Source organism: Rhinolophus hipposideros (genome assembly GCF_964194185.1).
Source record: "Rhinolophus hipposideros genome assembly, chromosome: 24".
NCBI lineage: Eukaryota > Metazoa > Chordata > Mammalia > Chiroptera > Rhinolophidae > Rhinolophus > Rhinolophus hipposideros.
Window position 1 is genome coordinate 8,278,896 of NC_138070.1, and position 27,567 is coordinate 8,306,462.

The following is a 27,567-nucleotide window of genomic DNA, read 5'->3' on the forward strand; positions in this document are numbered from 1 at the left end:
GCTGCTGTACCTGAACCCTAGGTTTCAGATCTCAGGTATCTCCAGGCTGGGAGAGAGGTTCATGCAAGATTACAAACACTTTTTTAAAGAGAAGAGAATGGTGGGGATGATGGGGACCAAGAGGGCTCGTGGCCAGCTTAAGGGGGCAGCCCCTTCTTGACAATGGCCAACTGCTGCCATGTAGGAAGAGCATCAGGGCGGTCAGATTTTCCAATCTTTTAAGAGAAGCTGAAAATCCAGCTTTGCATGGGAAAACCCACCGTTTTTCAATCTTGGCAACTAAGACAACGGCATGTGGCTTCTGATCAAGGAGGCAGTGATCGACTAGAGGGAACTGGCGGTCAACAAGCTCTTCGTGCTCTGCTCCTACCTCCGGCCTGAGCACAGACTCCTGGCAAAGACCAGTGACACTTCCCTCTGCCTCTCCCAAAGGCCTGGATCCCGGCCAGGTCCCCGCATGCAATTCCTGGGGCTCACAGGCTCCCAAGGACGACATCTCAGGGAAACCCAGCAGCTCCGAGCATGGCCAGGGTCCACGCCATCCTGCCTCCTTGCTCCACGAGCAGTGGCTAGTGTGCTTCAAACTGTTTACTGAAAATGGAGTTAGACACACATGCATGCACATGCCTGAACACACACACACACACACACACACACACACACACACACACACACACCCTGTACTCCGCTGGGTTGTTTGGGAGTGAAGTGTCCGCCACTCCATCTGCATACTGGGTCCCTGGCCCAAGGCATCACTGCCCCTCATCTGGATGACTTATGGGCTCCTCACCGTCCTTGGCCTGCCATCTTCTCCCACCTGTCCCATCTGGCAGCACAGACCTCTATTCTGCTTGCCAAGACCAAGCCCTACCCTGCCACAGGGCCTTTGCACCTCCTGTCCCCTCTCCACCAAGATCATAAACCTGGGAGCCGGTGGGTTTGGGTCACACCTTGGCTCTCTCAGATAAGCGACCCTGCATAAGTCACTCAACCTCTCTGTGCTCCCTTCTTTCCAGCTGAAAAAGGCGATGACAATAACAGTGCCACTTGCAGAACGAGGATGCGAGAACAGTGCCTGGGCCTGCAGTGCTCAGAAGTACTTCCTTTAGTGTTAACATCATCCCAACCACCCACGCTGCCCGGCCAGGCCTTGAGAAATCCAGGGGAAAATGTCAGAAATCCTGAAGCCTGCAGGTAGGACAGCAGGCTGAGGGAGTCCGCAGGGTGGGTTGCCCACTACTGGCTTTGAGAACAGCCACGGCCACACCTGAGTCTGGGGACCGCGTCCCTTCCAGCCACATCTCCCAGAAGAGCTTCTGCTCTCTGAGCAGTCAGGCCAGGCCTTGCTGTGGTCCACGCCTGTGTCAAGAGAGGTACGGATACGGCCAAGAGCATCGAAGCCAAAGTCATTTTTAAAAGCACTTTGGCTCCTGGACTCAAGCGGGGGAGACAATAGAAAAACCAGAAAGAAAAAATAAGGAATCGTGAAACTCAAACAGATGTTTACCAAGGAAATCAGCAGGAACCAGAAAAAGAGGGAAGAAAGGAAGCAGGGCTGGGCTCCGGCGTGGGGTAGGGGTGTGTGTCGGGGGGAGGATTTAAAATCGCGGTGGGCTGGAGGGGGTGCTGGGAGAAGGCGCCCATCCCGCCATCCACTTCCATCCTAGTTAGCACAATAAAATCTGGTCACGCATCGCCACATGGGGCCTTATTATAATCAGGCCGCAGAATTTACCGTGGCTCCCTCCCCTTTCCAGCTCTGGGCAGGAGGCTGACAGCAAAGACTGTTATCAGTTGCAAGCAGCTTTTCAGGACTTCCCCCCACTCGGAGCCCTGTATCTGGAGGTGAGGGTCTCAGTTGTGGGGAGATAAAACACACTGTCCTCTCCCTCAGGACTGGTACAGAGAATGGAGGGCTTTGCAGAAAGGGGGGTGGTGAACAAAAAGCTCCATCTACACCCCTCCTGCTTGCTTTCCTTTGGAGCAGGAGAAAATCCAGGGCTTGGGGGCAGGCTGAGTCCCTGCGCAGTGGGGTTGGGGGTCTGGGGAAGCTTCGGGAACAATGTGGAGAGGCTGGGCCTGGGGGAGGAGCAGGTGAAAAGGAACAGCACAGGGGACAGAGGGGACTATGTATGTGACAGTGTAAGAAAAGGAACAAAAAGGGCAAAAAGAGGCCTCAGAGATGAGATCTGGGGGAATTCGCCCGGTGATGATGTGGGACTCGGCAGGGCTGGAAAGTAGCAGACACACGCAACTTCCCACCCCCAAATCGGACCTATCTGCTGAAACGACGGCCCCTCCTTCTGGCTCCAAGGACCTCTGTGTGAGACACGGCAGGGCCCTGGACACCAAGCCCAAGAGGTAAGACCAGGTGGGAACCATGTCTGGGCTGCTCTCAGCACCTGAACCGGGGCCCGGGCAACTGGGGAGCTGGGACACGGGGCGGGTGGGCAGCACTCTGACTTCAGCCCCAGGATGCTGTCTCTGCAAAGCCTCCCTTGTGTGTACGCTCCAGAACATTTCACACCCAGGGCCCACTTCTGTTACCACTGTGACATCTCAGCTGTCCCCAAACAGCCCCATCTGTCCCCCTGCAGCCTGGACGCGGTGGGGAAGAGAAATGTCTCATGCCCTCGTGGTCACCCAGGCTCAGCGGCTGGCTTGAAGCTGGTGCCCCAGCCCCTGCGGCTGAAGTAACCACAGGTCAGAGGAATGGCGACTCACATCAGCTTCCCGCTTACCCTGCTCATCAAGCCTTCTGAGGTCGGTATGGGTATGAGGCCCATTGTAGAGACAAAGAAACGAGCCTCGGAGAAGGATGGCAGCTTGCCCAGTCACAGAGCTAGGGGAGGACATCAAGGGAGATGGTGGCACCCCAGGAGCCGGGAGGAACCCCGCGTGCTTAGCTCAGGGCCTGGCAGGGGGAAAATGCCACTTTGGCCTGTGGGCCCACTCGGCACCCAGTTCCTGCTTTCCTCCCAGGCTCCGGGTACTTTCCCAGCGCAGGAGTAGAGCCATGAGCAAGCAGATGGGGAATGGACATTTGAGCGGGGGTGGGGTGGGGGCAGGCGGACAGGCACTGAGGACATGCACCACCCATGATGCAATTCGGGGAAATGATGAGTGTGTGAAACAAAGTTCAGGGTAAGCTGCTGGGGTGGGTGTAAATCGGTCCCATCACTGGACACGCTGTGATACTGGGCTAACAACAGAGAACAAACATCACTAAGCTCCTACTATGCGCCAGATGCTCGGGACACAGAGACAAGTATGACCCGGCCCCGACTTTTCACAGGTACCGAGAGAGACACAGATACCCCTCTTCCTGCATCTATTCACTCCCTCGACACACATTCATCCAGCTACTCCGTGCCTGGGCCTCACGGGGTGCTAGGCACCCAGACGTGACAGAGGCAGCCATTCTCTGCCCTCAGGGTTCACCGTCAGGCAGAGAGACGGAGAGGAAGGAAAACAAACAAATGAAAAACAACATAAACCGTGACAACTGTTACAGAAGAACAGAGTGAAGGGAGGGAAGCAACGGGACATGTGCAAATGAGTGTGGCCACGTGGCCGCGGTGGCGTGGGGAGGCTCCCTGTCTCCACAAAGCAGGCGGGAAAAGGCCTCTGCTGGACTGGTGTCCAGGACCCTCCCTCCTGGCAAATCGCTGTGTTTGTTTTCGGCCCCCAAATATCAGTCAGGTTCTAGTTTAGCAGGTGAAGTGGGAACAAAAAACAAAAACAAGGTCGCTGATCATTTAGGGGTGATGGCCAGTTAGGAACAGACCATGACAACATGAAGAGAATTCTTTTTGACGGCAGCATAAGCAGGTTTGGAAATCCAACCCCTAATCCAACCTGTGGACAAAACGAACTCAGAAGCAGGGGCGAGCGAGGGGCTTTGAAAGGTTTATACCAATAACCGGTCACTCCCATGACCAGGTCGGAGCCTCAATGAGCAGAGAGGGAAGAATTTCGCTCCTGACAGGAACAAGACCAGGGAACCCCAATGCCTTATACCGACTGGGCCAGACTGAAGAAGGTCTGACCGACCCACGGGGAAGTGAGAAATGCAGACAGCTAGGGAGGTTTGTGGGCTGGGAGGGCTACTCAATGAAAAGATTGTTCTTTAATCTGAGAATTTTGCTCCCCACCTCCACATATTTTTTTTCCTGTAAAACACCTTTTCTTTTATGAGAATGATGGAGATGGTAGCTGAGACTTTTTTAATCCTTATTTTAGTAAGTGGGTAACCCTAAGGGGTAGAGAGAAGGGGGAGGGATATTATTGATGGGTAAAATCTTAATACTACCGGGGTGAAAGGACCGCCACGATCCTTTCAAAAGTGTTTCTAAAGGTCTTTGATTCTAAGATGCGGTCATGGTCCCCAGACTAAGTACTCAACTGGGGCTGTACTGGCCCTGGGGGGCATTTGGGAACACAGGGGAGTGGTTCAGGTAGTCACAATCCCCAAGAGCACTCCTGACATTTAGCAGGTGGGGTCCAGGGAAGCAAAATACCTTACAATTTGTAGTACAGTCTCAGCAAGTAGGAACTGTGCTGTCCCCAGGGCCAATGGCACCCCCTCCCCACCCAAGTGTGAAGCATTAGCTAGGAGGTGTCCCTTGGTGTCCCTTCCCTTTCCTGCCTTTGCAGTCATTGGACAGCAGAGGGCGCTGTGCCACTCCGTCGTAACAATTATCTCCTTGGCTAGCCAGCCACCCTCACCCGGGAGGTATCCTGGTGGATGGATGGATGGTTGTTTCACTTGCTCTGCTCTGAATCCCTAATAATAGATTCTAGTTTTATTTTCTTACGTTTCACTGAAAAGCTAAAAGTCAACTACCTTATGTTGCACCCATAATTTTTACACTACGTTTTTTTAAGGACATTTTCCATGCCTATGAAATCCAAGAGTCTGAGACTCACTGGTCTCCAGGACGAATAAAAAACTTTAAACCATGTACTTGATAGACATTTAGTGCTGTCCCCGCCCCTCCCTCCGTCCCTCGCCTGCTGTCCCTGGACACCCTGATCCCAGACTCGGCTCTCACCAGTTTCTGGCTCCACCCTGTTGTTTTCCACAGGTTCCACAAGTGGGTCTTGGGGTTCTTTCTTCTGCGGGGCTGAGCTGGAGAAGACACCCACTGGAGCCCACTCCAGATACAGGGGAACGTGGTGAAACTGCAGAGACAGGGGCGGGAGGGACTCAGTGCCTCACACACACAGATGAAGAGCCCGAGGCTCAGCGAGTGTGGGTGAGTCCCCCCGGAATGGAGCCAGGAGGAGGAGCACAGCCCAGAACACTCCGTGCTGCCTGATCCCAGAGAGCAACATGCAGGCCCCTTGCTGCAGCTCCAGGCCCAGCATCTGTTGTCACTGGATACATTTGTGTCCCCTGTGTTTTCTCTAATCAGAGTATGAAGGGGGAGTGGAACAGACTGACAGAGAGCAGGTCTCCTGGAGAAATACAGTAGAATCGTTAGACACCATGCTTCCCCATGCCCCACACTCAGAGGCAATGCCTACACACGTGTGTGCGTACATAGCTGTTTTGTTTTGTTTTAAAGGCTAAATCAGACACTGTAAATAGTCTGCAGAGCATTAAAATGCTTGATAAACAGAAGCTACTTGTAGTGAGTCGTTTGAAAGGTGGCTTCCTAAAAGACAGGTCCATGTCCTAACCCCCAGAGCCTGTGAATGGGACCTTATTTGGAAAAAAGGTCTTTGCAAATATCATTAAGTGAAGATCTTAAAATGAGATCATCCTAGATAATCCGGGTAGGCCCTAAATGCAATGACCAGTGTCCTTATGAGAGAAAGGAGATCTGAGACGGAGAAAAAGAGAAGGTACGTGAGACAGAGGCAGAGAGTGGAATGCTGCAGCCACCAGCCAAGGGACGCCCGGGCCACCAGAAGCTGAAGAAGCAAAAAGGACCCTCCTCTGGAGCCGTCAGAGGGAGCATGGCCCTGCCGGCACCTTGATTTCAGACTTCTGGACCCCAAAACTGTGTGAGGATTAGTTTCTGTTGTTTTAAGCCACCAGGTTTGTGGTAACTGCTTATGGCAACCACAGGAAACGGACGCACTATTTGTGTGTGAGTGTGTGTGTGTGAGTGTGTATCTGTTTGGTTTCTTTTTACTCAGAAATAGGAGACGGCCACCTCCAGAACTGACTCTCAGCTTATTATAGGTACAGATACCAAAAGCACTAAGAATGGTGGTTCAAATTCACGTGAGAATAGAAAGCCAAGGAAACCCAGAGTCAGGAAAGGAGCCAAGATCTGCTTCCTGGCCGATGGTGCAGAGCTTCCCGCCCATGTTCTCCCATTCAGGTTTCTCCGGAGAGGGATAAAATTCAGTCTTGACAGAGAAGGTGGTTTTAGGCGGAGGGTCAGAGCTATGCTAAGACTGTCAGGGTGTCGGGTCCCGCCATCCCCTCCTGAAGCAGGTCTGGGGCAGCCCTACCTTGGAATAGGCCAGATGTCTGAAGGCCTTGCGGGCCTCCAGGGGCTCCAGGAACTCCACAATGGCGGTGACGCCGCCCTCAGGCAGTAGCACGCGGCCCAGGCTGCCGAAGCGGCCAAAGGTCTCCTGCAGCTCAGCCGCCAGGGTGCCTGCCGGCAAGTTCTTCGCCAGAATCACAGTCTTGCTTCGCTCCGCGGCAGCCTGCAGGGAAGGTGAACACATGTGGGACAATAGCAGGGAGTGTCCCTGGCCCCTGACACCATCACTGATCTGTGGCTGATTCCAGACCAGGCGCCCTTTTGGGACCTGTCACCAGGCATTTAGAAAGCAGGCCAGGAGATGCCACCATCTCGGGCACGAGGTTCCGAGGAGTGGGTAAGGAGAAGAGCTCCAGAGTGGACAAGGTTGCTGTGAGGCAAGTGGAGTGGAAGTGCCTGCAGGTGGGAAGGGCTGAGCACCAGAGAGCTTTTTAGGTGCAACTCACGTGGCAGAGTGTAACTAACGTTTAGGGGCCTGGAATCTGGGGCCTGCATTCACATCCAGCTCCACCATGACTAGCTGTGTGACCCAGAACACACAACTTCACCTCTGTGACTGTGGTCTCTTCTGCACAATGTGTGTGTGTGTGTGTGTGTGCGCGTGCGTGTTGTGTCCTTGGGGTTGTTAGGAGAGTGAAATGAATTAATAAAACACATTAACTTAGAAGAATGCTTTGGGTAGTCCTAATAAATGTTAGCTATTAGTACACTTATTTAATTTCTCCATCCATACACCTACCTCCCACCCGTCAACTGCACTTTCCTCCCAGCCACCTACCCACTCACCTACCCGTCTAACCTCTTTCCATCTATGCACCCATCCTCCACCCTAACCAGCCTTCTTAGGTAAACGGCTCAGGTCTGGTAAAACAGGAAAGAGCTGGGAGTCAGGCGCTGAGACTGAGGCTGGCTCCTGCCAGACTCTTTGTTTGACCTTTAAGTCACCTCCCACTCTCTGGGCCTCAGTTTCTAGGTCTGTAAAACGAAGGGGGGATGTTAGGTGGTCTCATCAAACCCTCTAAACTTCATTAGCCGTAAACCTGAGAAGTCCCACCTGGTGGGGAATGAACACATGGTGGTGCTGACCTCTCCCCCACCTGGTTCGAGAAAGGCCTACAGCCCTAAACAGACAACAGGTACTCTTAGTGAGATGCTGGGTGGGGGAACGGGCGTTTGGGCCCCCCCTGGTCTGTGTGGAGGAACTGAGGGTTACGAGGTAGCCCTCTTGTCTGTAGCCCCCGAGACACCATCTGGGTCAGATGGGCCCCTTGTCGGAGCCCCTGTGAGGGAATTTAAAAGTCAATCAGCATCATTCTTGGGAGACCAGAACCTTAAACGCATCAGCACGTCCGCGACCTGAAAGTCCAGCCCCAGCTCCAGTGGCCAGGCACGTGTGCTCACCTGGCTGAAGGAATCCAGGCTGACCCCGTTTTCAATGAGGAAGCGCCGTACTTCTTGGACCAGCTGGGTCTCCCCCAGGGCTACACGCACAGCCACGCTGCCCTTGGTCTCCTGCGGGAGGGGAAAGGAAGAGGCCCTGTGAGCTGTGGGGCAGGTGACGAGCCAGCCCTCCCCTCCCGGCAGCCTGCGGAGGAGGCCCGGGGGGAGACGGACCTGCTGGCGCCCCTCAGCCCCACACTGGAGGGCTCTAGCTTCCGGGTCTCTCACAGTCAATCAAGGACCCCACGCCCACCTTTTTAGCCTCACCTTTCCCCACTCTGGTCATACGGGCCTCTCTGCTGCTCCTCCCAATACCAAGTTTGTCCTCACCTCAGGACATCGGCACCTGCTGACCTCTAGCCGCCTTGCTTTTACCCCACACTCCATGGTTCCATGTAGTTTCTTCTGAAATGTCACCTTGCAGACCAGCTCCCCCTGTTCACACCCTATTCCCCCCCTACGCAGCTTAACTACTCTTCCACCCATCACACCGGCATGCTGCATGCATCTCTGCTTCTCTGTCAGTGTCTTGCTCCATGAGGCGGTTCTAGAAAAGCAGCACCGGTTCTGCCTAGGGCCCCACTGCATTCCCAGCGCCCAGGGTGCTTGTGGGAGCGGAACTGGCTGCAGCCCCTCCCAGCTGGCTGAGCTCTGGAGCCGTGCAGCCACAAGCCACATAGCCACTGGGAACCAGAAATGTGGTGCGTCCAGATGGAGACGCGGCGTGAGTGTAAAACACACACTGCACTGTGAAAGCTTAGTGAGAAAAAGGACATGCAAAGCATCTTGTCATTTTTTCATACTGCATATATGTTAGAGAGACAATTATCTGGGCCATATTGAATTAAATGAAATAGATTATGAAAAGTAATTCCGCCTGTTTCTTTGTGCGTTTTAAAGAAAGTGTGGCCACTCAGACATTTACAGTTACATGGGGAGAGCACTGATGCTGAGTGTCAGTCAGGGCAGGAGGAGTAAATGACAACAGGCTGATGAGCTCATGGGCCAAACCCACGGACGTCCTTTGCTGACTCGCTGAAAAACACACTCCCAAGCTTCGCCTAAATTGGACTTAGTAGAGACTCATGCCCTGAAAGGAAGGATCTGGAGGGATGACTGGACAGACAGATGGCGGAAAGCCAGGAGGGGAAAGAAACTTAGGAGGGGAGGGCGACAGAGACCAATGACTCCCCTTCCCCGGGAGGCAAAACCCTTGAGAGTTGTGTGCCTGGGTCCGAGCAAGGGCAGGCCTGGTGTCATCCCCCCTTTGCCTTCTTCCGGGAGCATGACCCTGGGCAAGTTACTGTGTCCCTGGGCCTCAGTTTCTTCATCTGGAAAGTGGGGATAGGAGGAGCACCCGTTTCCTCAGGCTGTGGTGAGGAGGACCGCACAGCTCTGTGGCAGCAACTGCACACTCTGAGGTGGCTCCCCACAACCCCCGACGCCAGGGCTGAAGGAGGACGGATTGTCCCAGAGGGAAGACGCCCATGACTACAGCTTCAGAGGCCCCGGGCTCACAGATGCCCCAGCACAATGCCCCCTCCTTGTGGTTGGCCCAGAGCTGGGGGTACATCAGACAGACACTCACGTGGTCAAACACTTGGCTCTTGGTGGCGCTGTACTTCTGTGCGATGGCGTCGGCCACTGCATTCGGGCCCATGAACAGCGTGTTCCAGTTGTGAGAGCTGACACGCAGAGGCAGAACAGGAAGGTCAGACCACGGCTGAACATGGGGAATGTGTTTTCAGATGCAAAACATCTAAGAAATGAGCTCACTGGCCTGCCTTTCTAGGCCCCCAGACTTCCTCCTCCCCCCGACTTACCTGGAGGGGGCCACGTACCTGGGGCCGGAAGAGCAGCCACGATATGAACAATCCCTGACATTTGTCACACACCTACTCTGTGCTAGGGACAGAACACTTTGCCTAAGTTAACTCGTAATCCTTATAAGACCACATACGTAAGGTACCACTGCGACTCTCCACTTTACAGATGAGGAAACTGGGGCTCAGCAAGGTTATGGACAAGAGGCTGAACCCATCACAAGGAGCCAGAGCACCCAGGTGGCTGGGAAAGGGTGGGGTGAGGGTGGCAGGAGCCTGGGTCAGGGCCCAGAGGCTCGTAGGAGATAAGGACCTGGAGCTGTTGGCTTTGTCTTTAGACTCTTTCTTCTTCTTGTAAGAGGACGACCCCGGGGTGTCGGCGTCCTCGCTGGCTTCCTTCTTGATGGTGGACGGTAACACGTGGAGCATCCTGCCCTAGAGGAGGGCGAGAGGAAGAGGGTAAAGAAGGGGGAGGGCGCTTCTACATCCCGTCCCAGGACGTCAGCCTTTCCACGAGTCGGCTAGACTCAGTGCTGTCACCCTAGTCAGAAGACGTGGCCTTGGGCAGAACGACCAGGTGGCCACCCTCAACCCAAAATGGGGACCTGGCCACGTGACACAGACCTGACACTGTGATGGGGGGCCCTTTGACACAGCCTCACAAAGGGAACTGATCAGTTTGTAAGTACCACCTGCAGCACCCCAGCCCCGTCAGCCTGGGCCCCGTAGGTCCCTGCACGTGAGGTCTGGCCCGGCAACCACAGCAAATTATGAATGAATGAATGAATGAATGAACGAACGAACAGGGAGGTGAGGTGGCCTGGGGCTTGAGCATGTGCACGAAGCACCTTACTTGAAGACGCTGGGAACAAAGAGAAGAGTTCCTCACATTTCATTGTGGCCACTAAATAGGACTGTGCCCGCTCTTTGCTTCCTTACTCCCCTTCCCAGTGGTATTTCTCCAGACGGAGAGCATATTGATTCATTCCGCCAACACTGGGAGTGCCTCCGACGCGCCAGGCGCTGTCCTAGGTGCTGTCAGATCAGTGACAGAGCAGAGCAGACCCTGCCCTCAGAGAGCTACCCTCCAGCAGCTCGCGTGAAGAGGTCGCTTCCTTACAAACGTGGGGGAGAGCACAGGTGCACACACACGCGTGCACACACACAGGACATTTCCTGATCCCCTGGGCCCAGCAGCCCCCCGCCAGCCCTGCGCAGTCACCTGGAACACCTGCCCGTCCACTGCCGCGTAGGCCTTCACGGCGTGCTCAGGAAACATGAAGGTGACGAAGGCGAAGCCCTTGGGTTTCTTGGTCAGGCTGTCGATGGGGTAATGCAGCTCGGACAGGGGACCTGAGGACGGGAGCGGTGACAGTGTGCTGGGGGCCGGGATGGGCCGTGCGCTCCGTACTAACCAGGTGACGGGTCTTCACTGGCGAGAGCATCAAACTGCTGCTCGGGTCGGTCGCAGCCCCTCAGCCCAAGGAAGAACGTGGCCAGCGGCAGCAGGGAGACCACCTCAAAGGTCAAGGGCGTCCTTTCACAACCTTTACGCGTCTAGCCCAAGAGTAGAGGTGCCTGGGCTGGATCCTGCCTCCATCACCCTCTATGGGTGCAGCCCTGGGCAAGCCACTAGCCTTCACATGCCTCAGTCTTCTCCCCTGTAAAATGGCATCATAAGAGCACCTGGCTCAAAAGGCAGCTGGAGGGCTAAACACGTTGATACGTGAAACGTACTAAACAGCACCTGCTATGTCAGTGCCCTAGAAGTGTGCTGTGACACTGTTGTTAGACTCCAAGCACACCTCTGAGTTGGTTTCCACTCTGAACACCAGGGGGTAATCATGGCCTCCTCCTCGGTCGTTGTGCTCCGAGATGGACACTTGTAGTCTACTGACGACCCCACCCTGTGCAGCCAGCCCTGCTATAAACCAGGGCACTGGCCTGGGTAGAAGGATCCGGCGAGCAGGACAGCAGGGACGACAGGCTGGGGGGTTATGCCGATCTGCCCTACTCAGAGCCTCTTTGTCCCCACACCAGGGACTCAACCACGCTCTGATCCTCCACAACCCAGAGCCGGCCTCCACACAAAAGCGGGAGACCCTCCAGGGCATCTCAGAAGCAGAAAGACCTCGCCGCCATTTTGAACCCTAACTTCCATCCCTTCAATAACCAGGACCTTAGAACAGCCCAGTGTGACCAACTGAACTACATGTCTTCAAGTTCAGGTCCTGTGAAATAATTCTGTCAACAACGACAATAAAAAGAACTTCCGCTATCAGATCTGTCTGGATGCTGTTCGGAGAGCAAGACTATTTAGACAGCAGGGGGCCCAGGCTGGGGAGCGCTGCTGTACTCACACCGGTACAGGTGCCAGGCTTCTAATGCTGAAGCAAGAGCTCGGACGGCAAGGGGTACCCCAGAAAAACGTACCAAGCCTCGTCAGTTCGGAGTTTAGAGAGGATGGGTTCAGACCGCAAAAGTTGCCTGTCGTGCAACCTACGACTACGAGCTCTGCTACATACATCCTGTGTCAGTCCTCACAGCAGCTCAGGGATGGTCAGCCCGTTTTATGGATGAGAAAACTGAGACAGGAGGAGAAAGTCATCAGCCCTCAAGAGCTGAGCCGGGCGCCCTGCTCTCCTACGATGTATTCTCGGTGTGTGCACCCAGCGGGGGGGGGGGGTAGAGGGGGGCTGCGTCCCTACCGTATTTGGAGAAGATCTTCTCCAGGTCGTCCTCGGTGCTGGTGTAGGGCAGGTTTCGCACAAAGAGCCTGCCGGAGTCGGCCAGGTCCTCCTCTTCTTCGTTCTCCCCGAGTGTGCGGCCTTGCCAGCATTTGGTGCTATTCTTCAAGGGCCCCTTTGCGGTGGGGACATTCTTTTCCCTGAACACCTCAATGTAGCGGCCACCTGCGTGACGAGAGGAGTCAGGGCTCCGGGGGGAAGGCCCAGAGCTTACCAGTGACTCGTGATGATCCCAAACTCATCTTTGCTGCCTTCCCAAAGCCACGGCCACGGCAGCAGCCTGAGCCAATGCCGGCCTGAACCAGAAGGCCCTTTCTCCAAATGTCACTCATCCTGCGAGTTCAGTTTCAACCTTGGGGGGAGCCTGCCCGAGCCGCCCCGTCCTCTACATCCCAGGGCCTGGTCCCTGGCTCGCTGCTCGGCCTTAGGACGGCGAGACGTGACAGCCCAACACTGGAGAGTCAGTCACCTTGCACTGTTCTGTTTACATGCATCGCCCAGTGCCTGATGAAACCGTGAGGACTGCCATCTCCGCATACGCAAAGCAGCTGCTCAATAAATAGCACCGCCTGACTTGCTAACAAGACTGCTGTTTCCCACCTTCCCTAAGAGAACTCATGTTTTCCCTAGGGGCTAGATCTGAATCACTTGTCCATGCTAGGATGGGGGCAGAGATCACGTCCTTGGAGATCATTCAGGCAACCTCTCGACTCCAGGAACTCGCACACGCTGTTCCCTGTACGGAAACGGCCTGCTTCATAAAAGCCAGGGCTTACTTGCTCCACTTCTCGAGGTTCTGCTCCAAGGTCCCCTTCTCAGGGAGGCAGGCCCACGTGGACACAATCCTGTTTACAAACACACCTCCTCTAATCCCCGCCCTCCCCTGCAGTATGTTTCCACAGCACGGCCCCTTTGACTCCTGCCTGTCTCTCCCCCTCTGGGCCAGTTTACTCTAAGTCAGCTCCGGGAGGGCAGGGATTTTGGTCTGTTCTGCTTGCGCCTGTCTCCTCAAGGCCACAAACAGTGTTGGGCACACAGCAGGCCCTCGATAAAAATGTGTGGAGTCAATGGATGAATGAACAAACCCCTGAAACCAGGCAGAGGTGGCGCCTGCCCCAGGGTCCTTACCCATGTATTCTCTGTTGCATTTCAAAGCTTTCTTTACTTCCTCTTCGCTGCTGAAATCCACAAAGATGTACCCTGAGAAAGGACAATGACAAAGGTGAAATCTGCGGGCCCTGCAGACACTCGCAGGACTCACCGAGGAGCTCGAGACACTGAGCAGAAAGTGAGCGAAAGCCTCTATTTCTGCCAAATCTCCAGAATACAAAGATTCCCCCCCACCCCCAGGCCAAATCTCCCTTTGCAGGAAGCATTTAGACCATGGCCTGGTCTTATGGGTGAAGATGGTGGACACATAAGACAGGAGGCCGCTGCCTCCCTCCCAGCCTCTCCCACCCTGACCAGGGCCTGCTCCAGGGCCTTCTCTGGGAAAGACGTGCCCATAGCTGTGGCCCAGCTCAGCACCAGAGGGCCCAAGTCCACAACCACTCTGCCGGTGAGCCCCTCAGGCCCCGCTAGAAGCAAGCACGGAGTCACTTCCATCCTCAACCTCGTCAGGCCTCCCCCGGAGAGGCGGCCGAGCAGGTGTCACTGCCCCACTTTTCTAGAGCTGTGTCCAAGGGCACATGGCTCATAGGTGGCAGTGCTGCAACATAGGCCAAAGCCCATGGGGACTTGGTCTCCATCACCAGGCTGTTTAGATTCTCTCCTGTGATTCCTCCCCCCACTCTGCTCCTGCAATAAGATGTCTCATGTATCCCCATACACACCCTCCATCCTCTTCCCTCCTCCTCCACCCTGTGCAGCCCAGCCCAGCCCAGCATGCATCCTCCCCTGGAGGACTGTAAAAGCCCTCCCCTGTCCTCTCTGAGTCCTCGTGGGGGCGCCAGGACCCTTCCTTCACCAGCAGGGACCACTCTGAATCCGATCGTGGTCTCCCCCTGCTTTAAGCCCCCAGTGGAGCCCTGCGCCAGGGCTGGGCTGCCTCCTCAGCAGCATTTCTGTGCAAACATTCTGCTTCTTCTGAGAGCACCATGCTCACGTGACAGCCCTCTCTAGCTCCAAGGCCTCCAGTACAGTTTTTCTCAGTCCTGACAACTCATGTGTGCTCCTTCCTGCTCCCTCCAGCCAGCCCCTGCTCCCCCCTCTGGTCTCTGAAGTGCTGTGAAAGTAAGGGTACCAACATCACCATTAATATTAACACCACCTCTCAGGGAGGGTGCAGTGGGTGTTTAGCCCTGTTCTAAATGCTCTGTGCGTCTCAACTTACTGAATCCTCACGACTCAATGAGACAGGACCATCACACTGCACAGATGAAAACGCTGGCACTTAGTCCCTAGTCCAAGGTCCCAGGACTCACAAGTGGCCGAGTTGGGATGTGGAGCTGGGTGGCACTGCACCCGATAAGTCTGCAAGGCGAGGGAGGGCTGGTGCACGGGTCTGCCTGGTAAGCAGGGCTTTCGTGCTCAGAGGAGAGCCGAAGAGGAGATGTAGAAACTCGAGGGTGATGAGACCAGCCCTGAAGCAGGAACCCTTTCTTCCCCAGACTCCAGACCCAGCAGCTCCCAACCACCGGACCCAAGCCAGCGTCTTCTTGCCCAGGACAGCCTGCATGCCTCGTGCTGCCCAGAGGGCCTTAGCTTGCTTCTCTGGGGCGCCACGTCTGCTCCTGTGTGTCCCAGACCCCTGGCCTGACCAGCAGGTAGGCATGGGCAGGCTTCCACCTCTCCAAGCTCAGGCCCATCCTACCAGCATGTTCCCTGCCCCAGGGCAGCCAGAACTCAGGGCTCCAAAGCCCAGAGAGTGTGCTGGCTGCCCAGAGTGGAAACCTGGGAGAGGGTGGCATGGGGTGGGGGTGGGGGGTGGGGGCAACAGCAGAGCTGCCCAGGGACTTCGCACAACAAACCCCAGGACTGGAGACATGTGTTTGAAGGACTAGGTGAGCCCACTGGCATACATGTAGCTGAGATGAGGAAGGAGAGGACAGGACAGGTGAAAACTATATACCAGGCTGCCAGAGGCAGGGAACAAGAGGCAGACCCTGTCCTGAGAGGTTTAACCAATCCACAGCACTGGGACCACAAAGCGGAAGAAGAATGGCCGCCCTTCAAACATCTCCCCAATTCAGCTGCCCCAACTTTCCATCTTTATCATCAGCCTTTCTGACCGCCCCACCCCCCGAAACATCCCAGACCTTACCTGTTTTGTTTCCGTGAGCATTTCTCACTATTCGAATGGCCACCGGTTTCAGGGGTGCCAGGAATTCCATCACATTTTTCTATCAGGAGAAGAAAAGTTTCCCCCCTTTATGAATCCAATAGTAAAAGTGCAACTCAATAAAGAGACATGGGGTAAATTCCTGAATTCAGAAAGATTATCGAAGTGTTTCATCCTTTATGGTTTCTCTCTTTCCTCTAAATAATACATGCTTTCTCCATCATAAGATAAAACTGCCCTGGAAGAAGATTTGAAACAAATTGGAGGTGAACACTATAAATATAAAATAGTCATGTCACCATAAGGTGTAGATTCTGATCTCGCTTTCCTAAGTACCTTTTTATATATTTAGAGTTAAATCTGGCCTTTCCCACTTCTCATTAAGACATGGAAAGTGCTGCTGTAGACAGTTCCCAATTTTCTTGACTATTTCTGTTTTGGACATAAGAGTGACTTAAACACATTTTTACAAATGCACAGAGTATGATATTTTAGCAAGCACCAAAAGTTCAAACAAGGAAACAAAAAGGGCCCACAATTCCAATGCCCAGATCACTCCTGATCACTTTTTATTAAAAAAATAAAAGGAGTGAAACCATTATTTGATTGTACATTGGATTAAGCCCTTTAGAGAACCAGCATCGAGAAGCTCACAATGTCTGGGCAGCCATACAAATCAAAGCATTACAAAACTATTGGAAGAAGTTCAACAAAGTTCTGAATTTTTCCTAATTTTTTAAAAAAGTCTAATCATCAAATTCTTATAAGAAAACCACCCCCCCCCCCTCATTTTTAGGAATCATTGAGAAATCTAGCATAATATATAATGTGTGTTTAGGTGTCTCCTGGAGGAAAACAAAAACAAAAAACAACCCATCCACACTGTTCGATGCCTTGAATTTTTCACTTGATAATACATCTTGTCCCCAAGATGTATTATGTATTATGTAACATGTATTATGATGTATGATGTATCTTCTACATCATTCTTTTTAATGACACATCATATTCTACTGTTTCGATGTGCCCCAGTTTACTGAGTTAACTAAACCTCAACTTTTTCAACCTCTGCACATCGAGTATCTAGAGGTAACTTTCTTTTTGGTTGATATCTAAAAGGAATCTTCTCTTCCATCATATTTTCCGTCATTGTTTGTGGAAAAGAAAGACGTGACGATTTTTTATGTATTAATTTTGCAAAAGGCCATCTAACATTTACTTTTTTTGTTTCTCAAAGTGTGTGATTATCTACATGATTGGTAATTGAAAGCATCCTGACTCTAAATGACCAGACAACTCAGATAGTCTAGTATAACCCTAATGCATGTCACTCAGAAACTGGTTAAGTTTTACTTTTTAAAAATCAGTGAACAGAAAGATTACCAAAAAAGATAACCCTTCAAGAGAAAAATAGGGCGAAAGGTGATCAGACACCCAGCAAAAGAGGATATACATGTGATTTACAAATGTGAAAGAATGAATGGTCTTGCTAATAATTTAAAATATAAATTCAAACGAGATGCCACTTTCGCCTGTCAAATTGATGAAGATTAATCCCCAGGGTTCGCAGAAATGGACCCCCTTATACTCTGCTGAAGGGAGTATAAATTAGCAGTGTTTCCAGAGGGCAGCTGACATTGTGTATCACACCTTAAAAATGTACACGCACGTGCTTGGATAAAATATTGATCTGGAGCAAAGGCTGGCAAACCAAGGCCCACAGGCCAAGTATCACCCAGGGCCTATGTTTATATGGCCTGCAAGCTAAGACTGGTTCTTACATTTCTGAAGGGTTATTAAAAAAAGAAAAAAGATGTATAACGAAGACGTACAACAAATGGCCCACAAAGCCTAAGATACGTACTATCTGACCTTTATAGAATAAAAAAAATCTGCTGCCCTCTGAGCTTAAGGAATGCTGACGACATTATTTATCAACAGCAAGAGATTAGAAAGAACCCCACGCCCCAATTGAGGGGACTGAGTATTTCACAGTTTGTCCAGAGTAAGGACAAGCACGCAACATGAAAAATGATTTTGCAGCAGAGTAGTCAATATTCAAAGATATTTATGATATAATGAGGGGATAAAAATTTCAAAATAATTGGATTGGTTTTTTTCTAAATAAAGAAGTCACTGTTTATACACAAAGAAAAAAAAGTCTAAGGAGATATACCCAGAATTTACGAGTGGGATACAGGTACGTGTGGGGGGCAGGTTGCCCGTTTGTCTGGGACAGCCAGTAATTATAGACCTGTTGGATTTTCACTTGCCTCCTAACACCCTATCTGGTTAAGCACTCTTCTCATTCTCAACTCAGTTTGGATGACTTTTTATGTAGTTATCCCAGTTTTAGGTAATTTTGACTTTCTTCTTTTTACTTAGCTACATTTATAATTTTTCTTATACTGAACTTCTATGACTTACGTAAGAAGGGAAATTTTAAATAGTGTTCTCTGCTGCGTAGACCCAGAGTCAGCATGCCACAGTATATGGGCCAAATCTGGCCCACTGTCTATTTTTGTAAATAAAGTTTTATTGGCACACAGCCACGCCTAGACATATACCTACCGTCTAAGGCTGCCTCTGCTACAACAGCAGAGCGAGTAGTTCCAACACAGACTATCGATCACAAAGCCCTGAATGTTTATCAGCTGCTCCTTTTTGTTGTTTTCTTCCCCTAACAAAAAGTTTGCCCACCTTTGGGTAGATGATCAGTGTGTAAAACCAGTCTTTCTCGGGTGCTGTCCCAGTTTCCTAACCCTGACAATTCCCGAGATGTTATTTATCAGCTTTTCTGGCTCTCAATTCCTTCCAGTCAAGTCCTGAACTGATTCTAAAGCCCCACAGACAGCAGAAGCGCCCCACCTTCATCACTTGCTGCCCTAGGGGCTCCTGTTCCTTGTCCTACGTACTGGCACGTACCTCTGTGACGTTGAACGGGGCTCCCCGCAGCTTCACAGTGTGGGGGGTGGTGGGTTCCTTCTGGATTGCTGGTTTCTCTGTCTGCGTGATGGCAAAGAGCAGATATGAGCACAGGGAGCTCCCCGGTACAGCGCCAGGAAGAGGCAGACCCAGACATCTCGGGGAGTGCACAGAGGCACGGGCTGCCAGGGCGGGAGGCCCAGGATGGCAGCAAGTGTCATGCCTGCCCTGGATGTGCGGTCTGGCCAGTCAGAGACAGGGGTGCCAACAGGGGCCGCAGGCTGCATGGAGGGGCAGGGAGCATGGGAAGGAGCCCTGAGGTCATGTGACATTCACTGCCACTGATTCCATGCAGACACTTGTGCAAAGCACTTTGCAGACACCGCTGTCTTATTGAATCTTCAAAACGATCTTAGGGAAAGGATAGGTTAAGGATCTTTTCTGTATTTCTGGAATCCAAATATCTCTGAAAAACCTAAACGTTTTCTGACGTCTTCGGCAACAAAACCTGCCCAGACTTGAACACATCTGCCAGCAAAGCCTGTTCTGCGCTGACAGGAGGGAATTTCGAGATGACATTTCTCCCACGTAGCACGAGTGGACATTCTGGATTCAGGGCAGAAACAGTCACATGCTTGATCGTGGGGTGCTGCCCCAAGCCCCACTGCAGTGCTACATTGCATAGGGTACAGGGGTTATCTTCCTGAAATCTGAAACCTCCCGGGTTCCAGCACACACTCAGGCCCAGGGGTTTTGGAAACTGGCCACAGAGACCAGTGCTCTGCCGAATGTCATCCCAGATGAGGATCAGAGGCCCACAGAGGGGAAGTACGTTGCCCCAAGTCCCATGGTTACTCCCTGTCGGAGCAGGGTCTAGACCCATAGCTCTCCGACTTCACCATACTCGACGACCTCGCTGGGGTACACATTTTTAGGAGTAAAGGACAGGGTGTGGCAATTAGAAGGGGCAGAAAATAAAAGGAGGGAGGGGGATGGGGAAAGAGAAAAGAGGGAGGTGAAGAAGGCGGGAGCTCTGAGAAAAAGACAGGGCCGGGCAAGGGGAGGGCTGATGCCCTGAGACCCCTGGGAGATGAGGGAATGGGGACCCAGAGGACGTGACAAGCTGCCCTGTCTCTAAGCAGGGAGGACTCCCAGGTGGGAAATGAGGTGGCCACCTCCCCAGTCCACACACACCTCAGCTCGGGCCTCCTGTGATTTCTTGTTCCCAGACGGGGGCCGTGGCTCCGGGCTGGGCCCTGTCCCCTCTCCGTCCTGCCGGGCAGGGGCAGCGCAGGAATCGCCCTCCTCAGCCTCACTGCCTTCCTCACAGTTCACGGCTTCATCTTCACTCTCTTCCTCCTCAGAGGAAGACGGCGACGTGGCCCTCACCACCTTGGATTTCAGGTAATCCATGTCTGACAGCTCCTTCTTCCCAGCTGCCTTCGATTCAAGGCCGTCCTCCTCTGGAAAAAAATGGGCTGGGAGTCAGCGACAGTTGCGAGCAAACCAGAGGCCTGGGACGGCAGACGGCACGGCGGTGCCACTGGTGGGTGGCAAGAGGTGCCAACCCATCAGGACCGGCGGCCCTGTGCCACACAGCCCAAGTCCTCTGATAAATAATGTCAAATGGGGTGAAACGCTGGCGTTCTGGTATTTTACGTGTCACATGTGATGGTTCCCAGCACGAGCTTTGCCCTCCTCAATCCGTTCTTTCCGTTAACCTGCAGGATTTTTTTTTTTTTTTTGTCACTCCTGGATTAAACCCTCCAGTGGTTTCCAGACACTCACAGGATAAAACCCAAATTCCTGCTCATCAGACCAGCTGAGCCGACTGGCTTCTCCTCCGGGCTCCCGCCATCCTGAGCCAGCAGAACTGCCTGCGTGTCCTCTGCCCCCTGTCCCCTTCATGACTGGGTCCCACCCACTCCCAGTGGATACCACCTTTCATAGAAACCTTACCACGCATAAAATTCCCATCAAATTCACTCTCTGGCTTTAAACCAAAATCAATTCCCGGTCCTCCATCCCCAACCTCCCATCTGGATGCAATTGCTCACGTACCATCCGTCCCCCACTGCACCGTGAGCCCCTTCCGAGGCCAGTGGCTCACTCCCTCACCTCCCTCTGGCCTTTGCACCTCCTCACAGGCCTTCCCCGACAACTCTGCCACCCCCTTTCCTGCTCTCTCTCTGCGGCATTCGCCTTCACGTGATACCCTCAATAGTGGACTTCCTTCTTTAGGTTTCTCTTCCCCCAGCAGGCTGACAGCTCCACGGGGGCAGGATTCTTCTGTCTTTTGCTCACCGCTGTATCCCTGATGCCTAAAGCAGAGCCTGGCATACCGCGGGTGCTCGATATGTGAGTGACTGACTAACTGAATGAGTAAGTGACCAGAATCAGTCAAGGCCACTGGAACTGCGGTTGGGATCACCGCCCCCACGAGACTGGCCCACTGGCCCTGCCTGGCACTGAGGGGCCCCATGTCACACACACACAGGCCCGGACACACGCAGGGGCACGCACGCGGGCAGGAAGCACACGCATACGGGTGGGTGACCTCACCTTCCAGGTCCTCCCCGGCTGCCTCCTCCTCACTCTCCTGGCCCGAATCGGAGTCGAAATTCAGGTAGTCATTGGCCGGCTTGCTCTTCCCTTTTGCGGGCTCAGCGTCCAGGGCATCGTTCGCCCAAGTGGCTGTCTGTATCCGCTTCTGGTGAACTGACAGGAACTCCCGGAACTCAGTGTCTTCCTTCAGCTGGTGGTACCGGAACAGGGGGGCAGCAAGAAGGGATAACAGAAAGAGAAGGCTCACATCAGGCTCACCCTCCTAACTTTCGGGAGGGTAAGCGTGTCCTCCAAGTTCATTCCCCCCGGTCTCTAGAGGACCCTTGTGGTCAGCTGGGTCAGTCCTGGGAGGGCAGAATGGACTCTCATCAGATAAGACTAAGAAGCCACAGAGATATGGCAAGGGGAGACGACAGGCAGGGCTCTGCTGGCCTCTGTCCTCTCCACGCCTGCTACGGCCCCCCGCAACCCCTAGGGACTGCCCCTGGGTGTCCGCTTTCTTGGTCGACAGGACAGACTCACCTTCTCCAGTTCACTTGCTACCTTTTTCTTCTTTTCATCCTGAAAACAGAAGGCACAGACAATGAGGGTCACAGCTGAAGGGGGTCGGAACCACACTGCCTGGGGAGGGCCCCCCTTCAGGAACCATCAGAGAGGAATTCTCAGGTCATCCCTGCTCCCATTGCCCTCCCCCCCCCCCAGGGGTGACCACCTCGACAGCAGGCACGTGGACACGAGTGACCTCCTACGTACCTTCTCAGTTTCTGGGGAGACAGAGTCTTTGTTAGTTGAAGGTTGCTTGGACTGGCTTGGTTTCTGGGCATGCCTGCTCCAGGCTCGGGGCTTTGTTGGGTCCCCAAATGACTTGCAGAACTCCACCTACATGAGAGAGAGAGAGAGGGTGACGATGGGGACACCTGCCACCATGCCCAGCATGGGTGGCTGCCCTTCAGCACCTGGGAGCTCAGACTTTTTAAAAAGGCAACTGCCACTGACTAGCTGAGTCAGCTGTAGCTAACTACTTATCCTCCCCTCGCCTTGGCTTTTTCCTCCTTCAACTCATCATGATTGTTGACATTTACCAAAAAATTCCATGTGCCAGGTGGCCTTAAATGCTTTGCATGGATGAATACAGTAGGGCCTCACTTAACATCATAGGTTCTGTGACGTTAAGTGAAACATAACAAAACCCATTTTCCCACAGGCTAACTGATATAAACAAGAGTTAAATGCCTATGGCATCTCATCGATGTTGAACAAAACGCCATTATTTGAGGCGTTTGCTGTACCCTGAGCCTCCCAACAGTGGGAGGGAGGAACCATGACTCTCCCCACTTCTCAGATCAGGAAACTGAAGCGCAGAGAAGTAACTTGCCCTAGGTCACCCAGGTAGAAAGTGACAGAAAGAAGGCTAGAACTCAGGGGTGTGGCCCTGGAGCCTGAGCTCTTAGCCATCCAACCCAAGTGTGGCTGTGAGGATGAAATGAGATGATACAGGGTGTGGGACAAGGTAATACGGAGCAAATGGCTGCTGGTATTACCATAATTACTGTGAAGCGAGCTCAAACGGTCCCAGAAAACAACTCTAGGGTAATGAGAAAAGCCATTCAATGCACACGAGTGACACAAGTCGGACCTCCTCCTCCAGGAAGCCTTCTTGACCACCCCACCCCCACCCCTACCCCCAGCAAGGGAAGGGACCTCCTCTGTTCTCCAACAGTAGCCAGTGCTTCCCCGTCATCACTGACCACACTGACTGGAAGCAGCCTGTTTACCTGCCGGCCCCGGGCCTGCTCGGAGGCTGCCGGCTCCTGGAGGACAGGGGCCAGGGTACCACATTCTCTTGAAATTCCCAGCGTCAAGTAAGCGCTCACTAAGTGCTCGCTAAACGGGTGAGTGACTGATGTGGACCAATGGTTCCCGTGTGGGGACCAGCCGCATGGCATCACCTGGGGGCTTATTAGACATGCAAATTCTTGGCCTCCCCGGCCCCCACCTCCAACATACTGAATCAGAAACTCCGGACACAGGACCAAGGAAACTGCTTGAACAAGGTCCCCAGGAGATTTGTAGGCATGAAAGTTTGAGAAGCAGTGAGGGCGATCAAGGACATCAAGGGGTGTGGAGGGAAAGAGCAAGTGGTCCCTCTGGACAGGCAGGCAGGGGCGAGGTCCGCGCCCACTCACTGTGATCCGGGACGTGTCGATAAAACTCTTGTTGAAATGGTTCAGCGCGCTCTGGGCCTCTTCCTCAGACCGGAAGCCGATGAAGCCGAACTTCCGGAACTTGCCATCTTTGGTGAACTTCAGACTGCAGTCCGTCAGCGTGCCGAAGGCGGCGAACAGCTGCCTGAAACGCTCCTCCTTCATCTAGAACAGAACAGGCACAATGAGGGAGGAGCTGGGAGGCCTCAGAGCCAGGGGGACAGAACAGGCTGGAAACCCAAAGGTGACCTTCGACGAGGTGGTGACAGAGTGTGCTTTACAATTAGACCTGGTTCCAGCTCTGGCTCGAACACTAACTAGCTGTGTGGCCTTGAGCGAGACCCCATTCACAAGAAAATCAAGACCCAGAATGGCTGCAATGAAGTCTTTCCATCCTGTGGGCTGTTAGAAGGGTAAGAAGACCAATTATAAAGAGCCCAGCATTTTGGCTGCTGCAAAGTGTGTACCTCATAAATGCTTGTCAGAATAAATGAGTGCATGAACAAATAGGCGAAATTGCATAGTGTGTGCTAATTGTGACAGAATAATGAAGCTCCCCCCACCCCGCAAAGATGGCCACATCCTAATCCCTGGGACCTGTGAAAATGTGACCTCACATGACTGTGCACATGTGATTACATTGAGGATTTTGAGAAGAGGAGATTATCCTGGATTATCTGGGTGGACCCAATGTGATCACAAGTGTCCTTATAAGAGAGAGGCCGGAAGGTCAGTCAGAAAAGGCAATGTGATGATGGAGCAGAAAGAGATAGAAACATGCTACGCTACTGCCTTTGAAGATTTAGGATGGAGCTACCAGCCAATGAATGCAGGAGGCCTGTAGAAGCTGAAAAAGGCAAGGAAACAGATCTCCCCTAGAGTCTCCAAGAGGAACGCAGCCCTGCTGACACCTTGATTCTAGTATCTACCAAACTGTAAAATGATACATTTGTTTAAGTCACTGATTTGTGGCAACGTCTTACAGTAGCAATAGAAAACTAATACAGTAATATTATTATTTGATCAAAGAGCCTTAAGCTATATAAAGCTGGCTCCTGGCTTCCCATCATTCTCACTCTAGCCAGGGCCACCTTTACAACTCAGTGAGTTTTAAGCAGATACGGGGAGGAGTGTGTGTGTGTGTGTGTGTGTGTGTGTGTAGGTAGGGGTGGGTAGTGTCGGGTTGAAGGAGACACGCAGAGCCCCACAAATATCAACATCCATTTTAAAACTCAAGAAAATAGAGGCCGTGGCAGCCCATTAAGAAGGAAAGACATTTTCTGAGGCAGGTCCTTAATTCTGATCTCACTGAAATCTCACCATCACTCTGAGTTAAGAATGATTTCTCGGCATTTTATTGAGAGAAGGGAGCTCACAGAGAATCAGTGACCTGTCCAACGTCTATGGCATCAAGGTTTGTAACTTAACTCCGGTATTAAGGGAAGTGAATTCATCTTCCCATGAACTGTGAGAGACCACATGTGTCTGACCCATCACTCCTATCAAAAACCTTTCGGTGACTTTCTAACACCAAAGGCTCAAGCATACGCACCTAAAGTAAAACACGAGTTCTCTATGGCCTGGCCCCAACCAAGCTCTTCAGCAGCATCTGCCCAGTTCCTCCCAGCTTTCTCTGCTTCTCACCTCTGAGGTTTCACTACTGTTGTCTCCTTGGGTCAATCTCCTCGCATAAGCCCTGGCTAACTCGTCCTCCTCTTCAGTTCATTCCCCTCAAGTTCCCCAGGAAGCGTCTCCTCGATTCCTCAGGTGGGCCAGGTAATTAAGCCCTCTGTACTTACACAGCCCCCATTCCTGTCTCAACCCCTGCACCTTCCGTCTCAGTGGTCTGGTGTCTGTCTTCTCCCTTACACTGCAAGTGCCAACAAAAGAAGGGACGAAGTCTTGTCCACCTCTATCAACAACGTCAGCAACAGAACAAGTTCTCACTACTTAATGTTTATCTGAGGGGAAAGAATGAAGACAAGCCCATGCAATCAAGCTAAGAGAGGCAGTTTGGTGCAGTGATCGTGCATGTAAATTCTAGAACCAGGTTGCTCCGTTTTACTCCCTGCTCTATGGATGGCCAGCTGTGTCTGACCTCAGGCAAATCACTTTACCTTGCTGTATCTTCGTTTCTTCCCCTTTAAAAGAGGCAGAGTAATGGAACCTACCTCGTGGGGTTACGATGAGGGTTAAATGAGTTATGTTACTTAAAGCACCTGGAACACTGCCTGGCACACAGTAAGCTCTCCAAGTGGTAGCTACTACTATTGTTTTCCGAATTCTTTCATCACACGAGTCAACCAACTCAGCCACCCTGAGAAGCACAATGAAATGGGAATTGCGAGGGGAAGGGGAGCCATCCTCATCCATCAGAGGCATCAGAAGTCACTGCCTAAAGCTGCTATGGTCAATAAGGGTAAATGACGGCAGAATTAAAAATAATAAACAAGACTGGAAGGGAGGAATAGATCTAGTTCCTCATCCTTCACAGTGGGGGGGGGGGTCAGCAGATAGTCATTGGGGTTAATAGGCCAAGAAATGGAGGTGAGAGCACATTGTCTGAACATAAAGAGACGTCTATGTGGAGTCCTAAAACCAAGCCATAGAAGATGGTTACTCCTGGAGAAAGATGGAGGGTAGGATGGCACAAACTTTGCTCCTCATTTTATACACTCCTGTACTGTTCACATTTTTACAATCGTGTCCTAGGTTCCCTGCCCCTCCAAGTTAAATACAAAACAAAAACCAGAGCAATGACACAGAAATGGCTCTGTGCTCTTACGCTTTCTAAGGAGAGAGACTCCCAAGGGGTAGGTAGGGTCGAGAATACAGACGATCTCTCACACCATCCAAATGGCACATTTTATATGTTGCGAATGAGCTTATTAGCCGCACCAGCGGGGTGGGGGCTCTCCATGCGTGAAAAGTTACAGGGAAATAGGGAAGGATGCCCCACGCCAGCAGATTGCACCCAATCGGCTAAGACCACACACGTTCCCCTATTTCTTCACTCGATTATCGGGCATGTGTTTCTTAAGTACCCACCACGTGCCAGGTTCTGGGGGGGACACTAGAGAGAAACAGAGACAAGTCTGACTGGGTCACGGCCGGCCGCTTACTGGATAAATGGCGTAAAGCCCCTTCACCCCCACCCCGTCGTCCCAACCCAATGGGACCCGCCCTGCTGGAACTGGAACGCACGTGGGGAGCCCATCACGCCCCGTCGTGTCCCCAACAGTCGGCTGCGTGGGAAAGGGCTGTGCGCCAGCCCGTCAGGAGCCGACACCGAAACGTGACCGGACGAGAGGGGCTGCGGGAGCGAGGCATTCGGTCCAAGGTGGGGACGGGCGTCTCCCTGGGATGGGTGGTCGGACTGGGTGTCAGGTACCCACAGGCCGCCTGGGAAATCTGGGGCAGTCACTATGCCCTCCCTCTCAACTGTCAGATGGGGACAAGCCGAGGATCCGAGCCCTTCTGGTTAGGAGTGCCACCTGGCCTCCGGCCCCAGAACGATCACCCATCAATTCTCCCCAGCCCGCTCCCTCCCAACCCCGGGCCCCTGACTGGTCCCCATTTCAGATTCCCACGGCCAGGCTCTGCACTCACCCCATTCGGGAGGTTCTTAACGATCAGTCGTGACATGGTGCACGGTTCCGCTGGGTTGATTCCAGCACGAACGGACAGCGTCTTCCATACACCACTTTCACGCTACAGTTGTGGGCGCCGCCATCTTTAGCGAGCCGGAAGAGTCACGTGCTCCGGACCTAGGCCGGCCCCCCTCCGGAAGTGGGCGTGGCCAAGTCGGAGCTGCCCAAGGAAGTCACATACACCGGGGGCGTGCCTGAGGCTTGCATTCTGCGCAGGCGCAAACGGTTCGGCGCCGCCTGCAGAGACGCAGCAACATCGACAGGGGGCGCTGGTTCCTAACATTGGCGGAGGATGGCAGGCGGCCGGCTTAGGGTTTCAGCGCTGAGTAGATGAGGACATTGTTTGAACCTCCTTCTCTATTTTATTTTATTGAATCCTAAAACGACCCTAAGAATGGGGACAGGATGTGGGATTCTTGCATCCCTT

The 27,567-nt window shown here is 52.8% G+C and overlaps 1 protein-coding gene across 4 annotated transcripts in view; it reads right to left on the bottom strand.

The window, feature by feature from the left end:
• Window positions 1-27,264, bottom strand: part of RBM19 (RNA binding motif protein 19) — a 133,184-nt gene extending 105,920 nt beyond the window's left edge. For all 4 annotated transcript variants that reach the window (XR_013992505.1, XM_081037301.1, XM_081037300.1 and 1 more), the window contains exons 1-16: window positions 27,100-27,264; window positions 23,473-23,655; window positions 22,040-22,165; window positions 21,809-21,847; window positions 21,284-21,476; window positions 19,916-20,184; window positions 18,722-18,802; window positions 15,779-15,857; window positions 13,645-13,716; window positions 12,478-12,681; window positions 10,992-11,122; window positions 10,083-10,204; window positions 9,535-9,631; window positions 7,908-8,018; window positions 6,469-6,669; window positions 5,055-5,184 (exon numbers count right to left, since the gene is read on the bottom strand). Coding sequence is in view for 3 of the 4 variants with exons in the window: in XM_081037301.1 (XP_080893427.1) it covers window positions 5,055-5,184; window positions 6,469-6,669; window positions 7,908-8,018; window positions 9,535-9,631; window positions 10,083-10,204; window positions 10,992-11,122; window positions 12,478-12,681; window positions 13,645-13,716; window positions 15,779-15,857; window positions 18,722-18,802; window positions 19,916-20,184; window positions 21,284-21,476; window positions 21,809-21,847; window positions 22,040-22,165; window positions 23,473-23,655; window positions 27,100-27,135 (2,074 nt within the window). In the remaining variant the exon portion in view is untranslated. The remainder of the gene's footprint in view (window positions 1-5,054; window positions 5,185-6,468; window positions 6,670-7,907; window positions 8,019-9,534; window positions 9,632-10,082; window positions 10,205-10,991; window positions 11,123-12,477; window positions 12,682-13,644; window positions 13,717-15,778; window positions 15,858-18,721; window positions 18,803-19,915; window positions 20,185-21,283; window positions 21,477-21,808; window positions 21,848-22,039; window positions 22,166-23,472; window positions 23,656-27,099) is intronic.
• Between the last annotated feature and the right edge of the window lie 303 nt (window positions 27,265-27,567).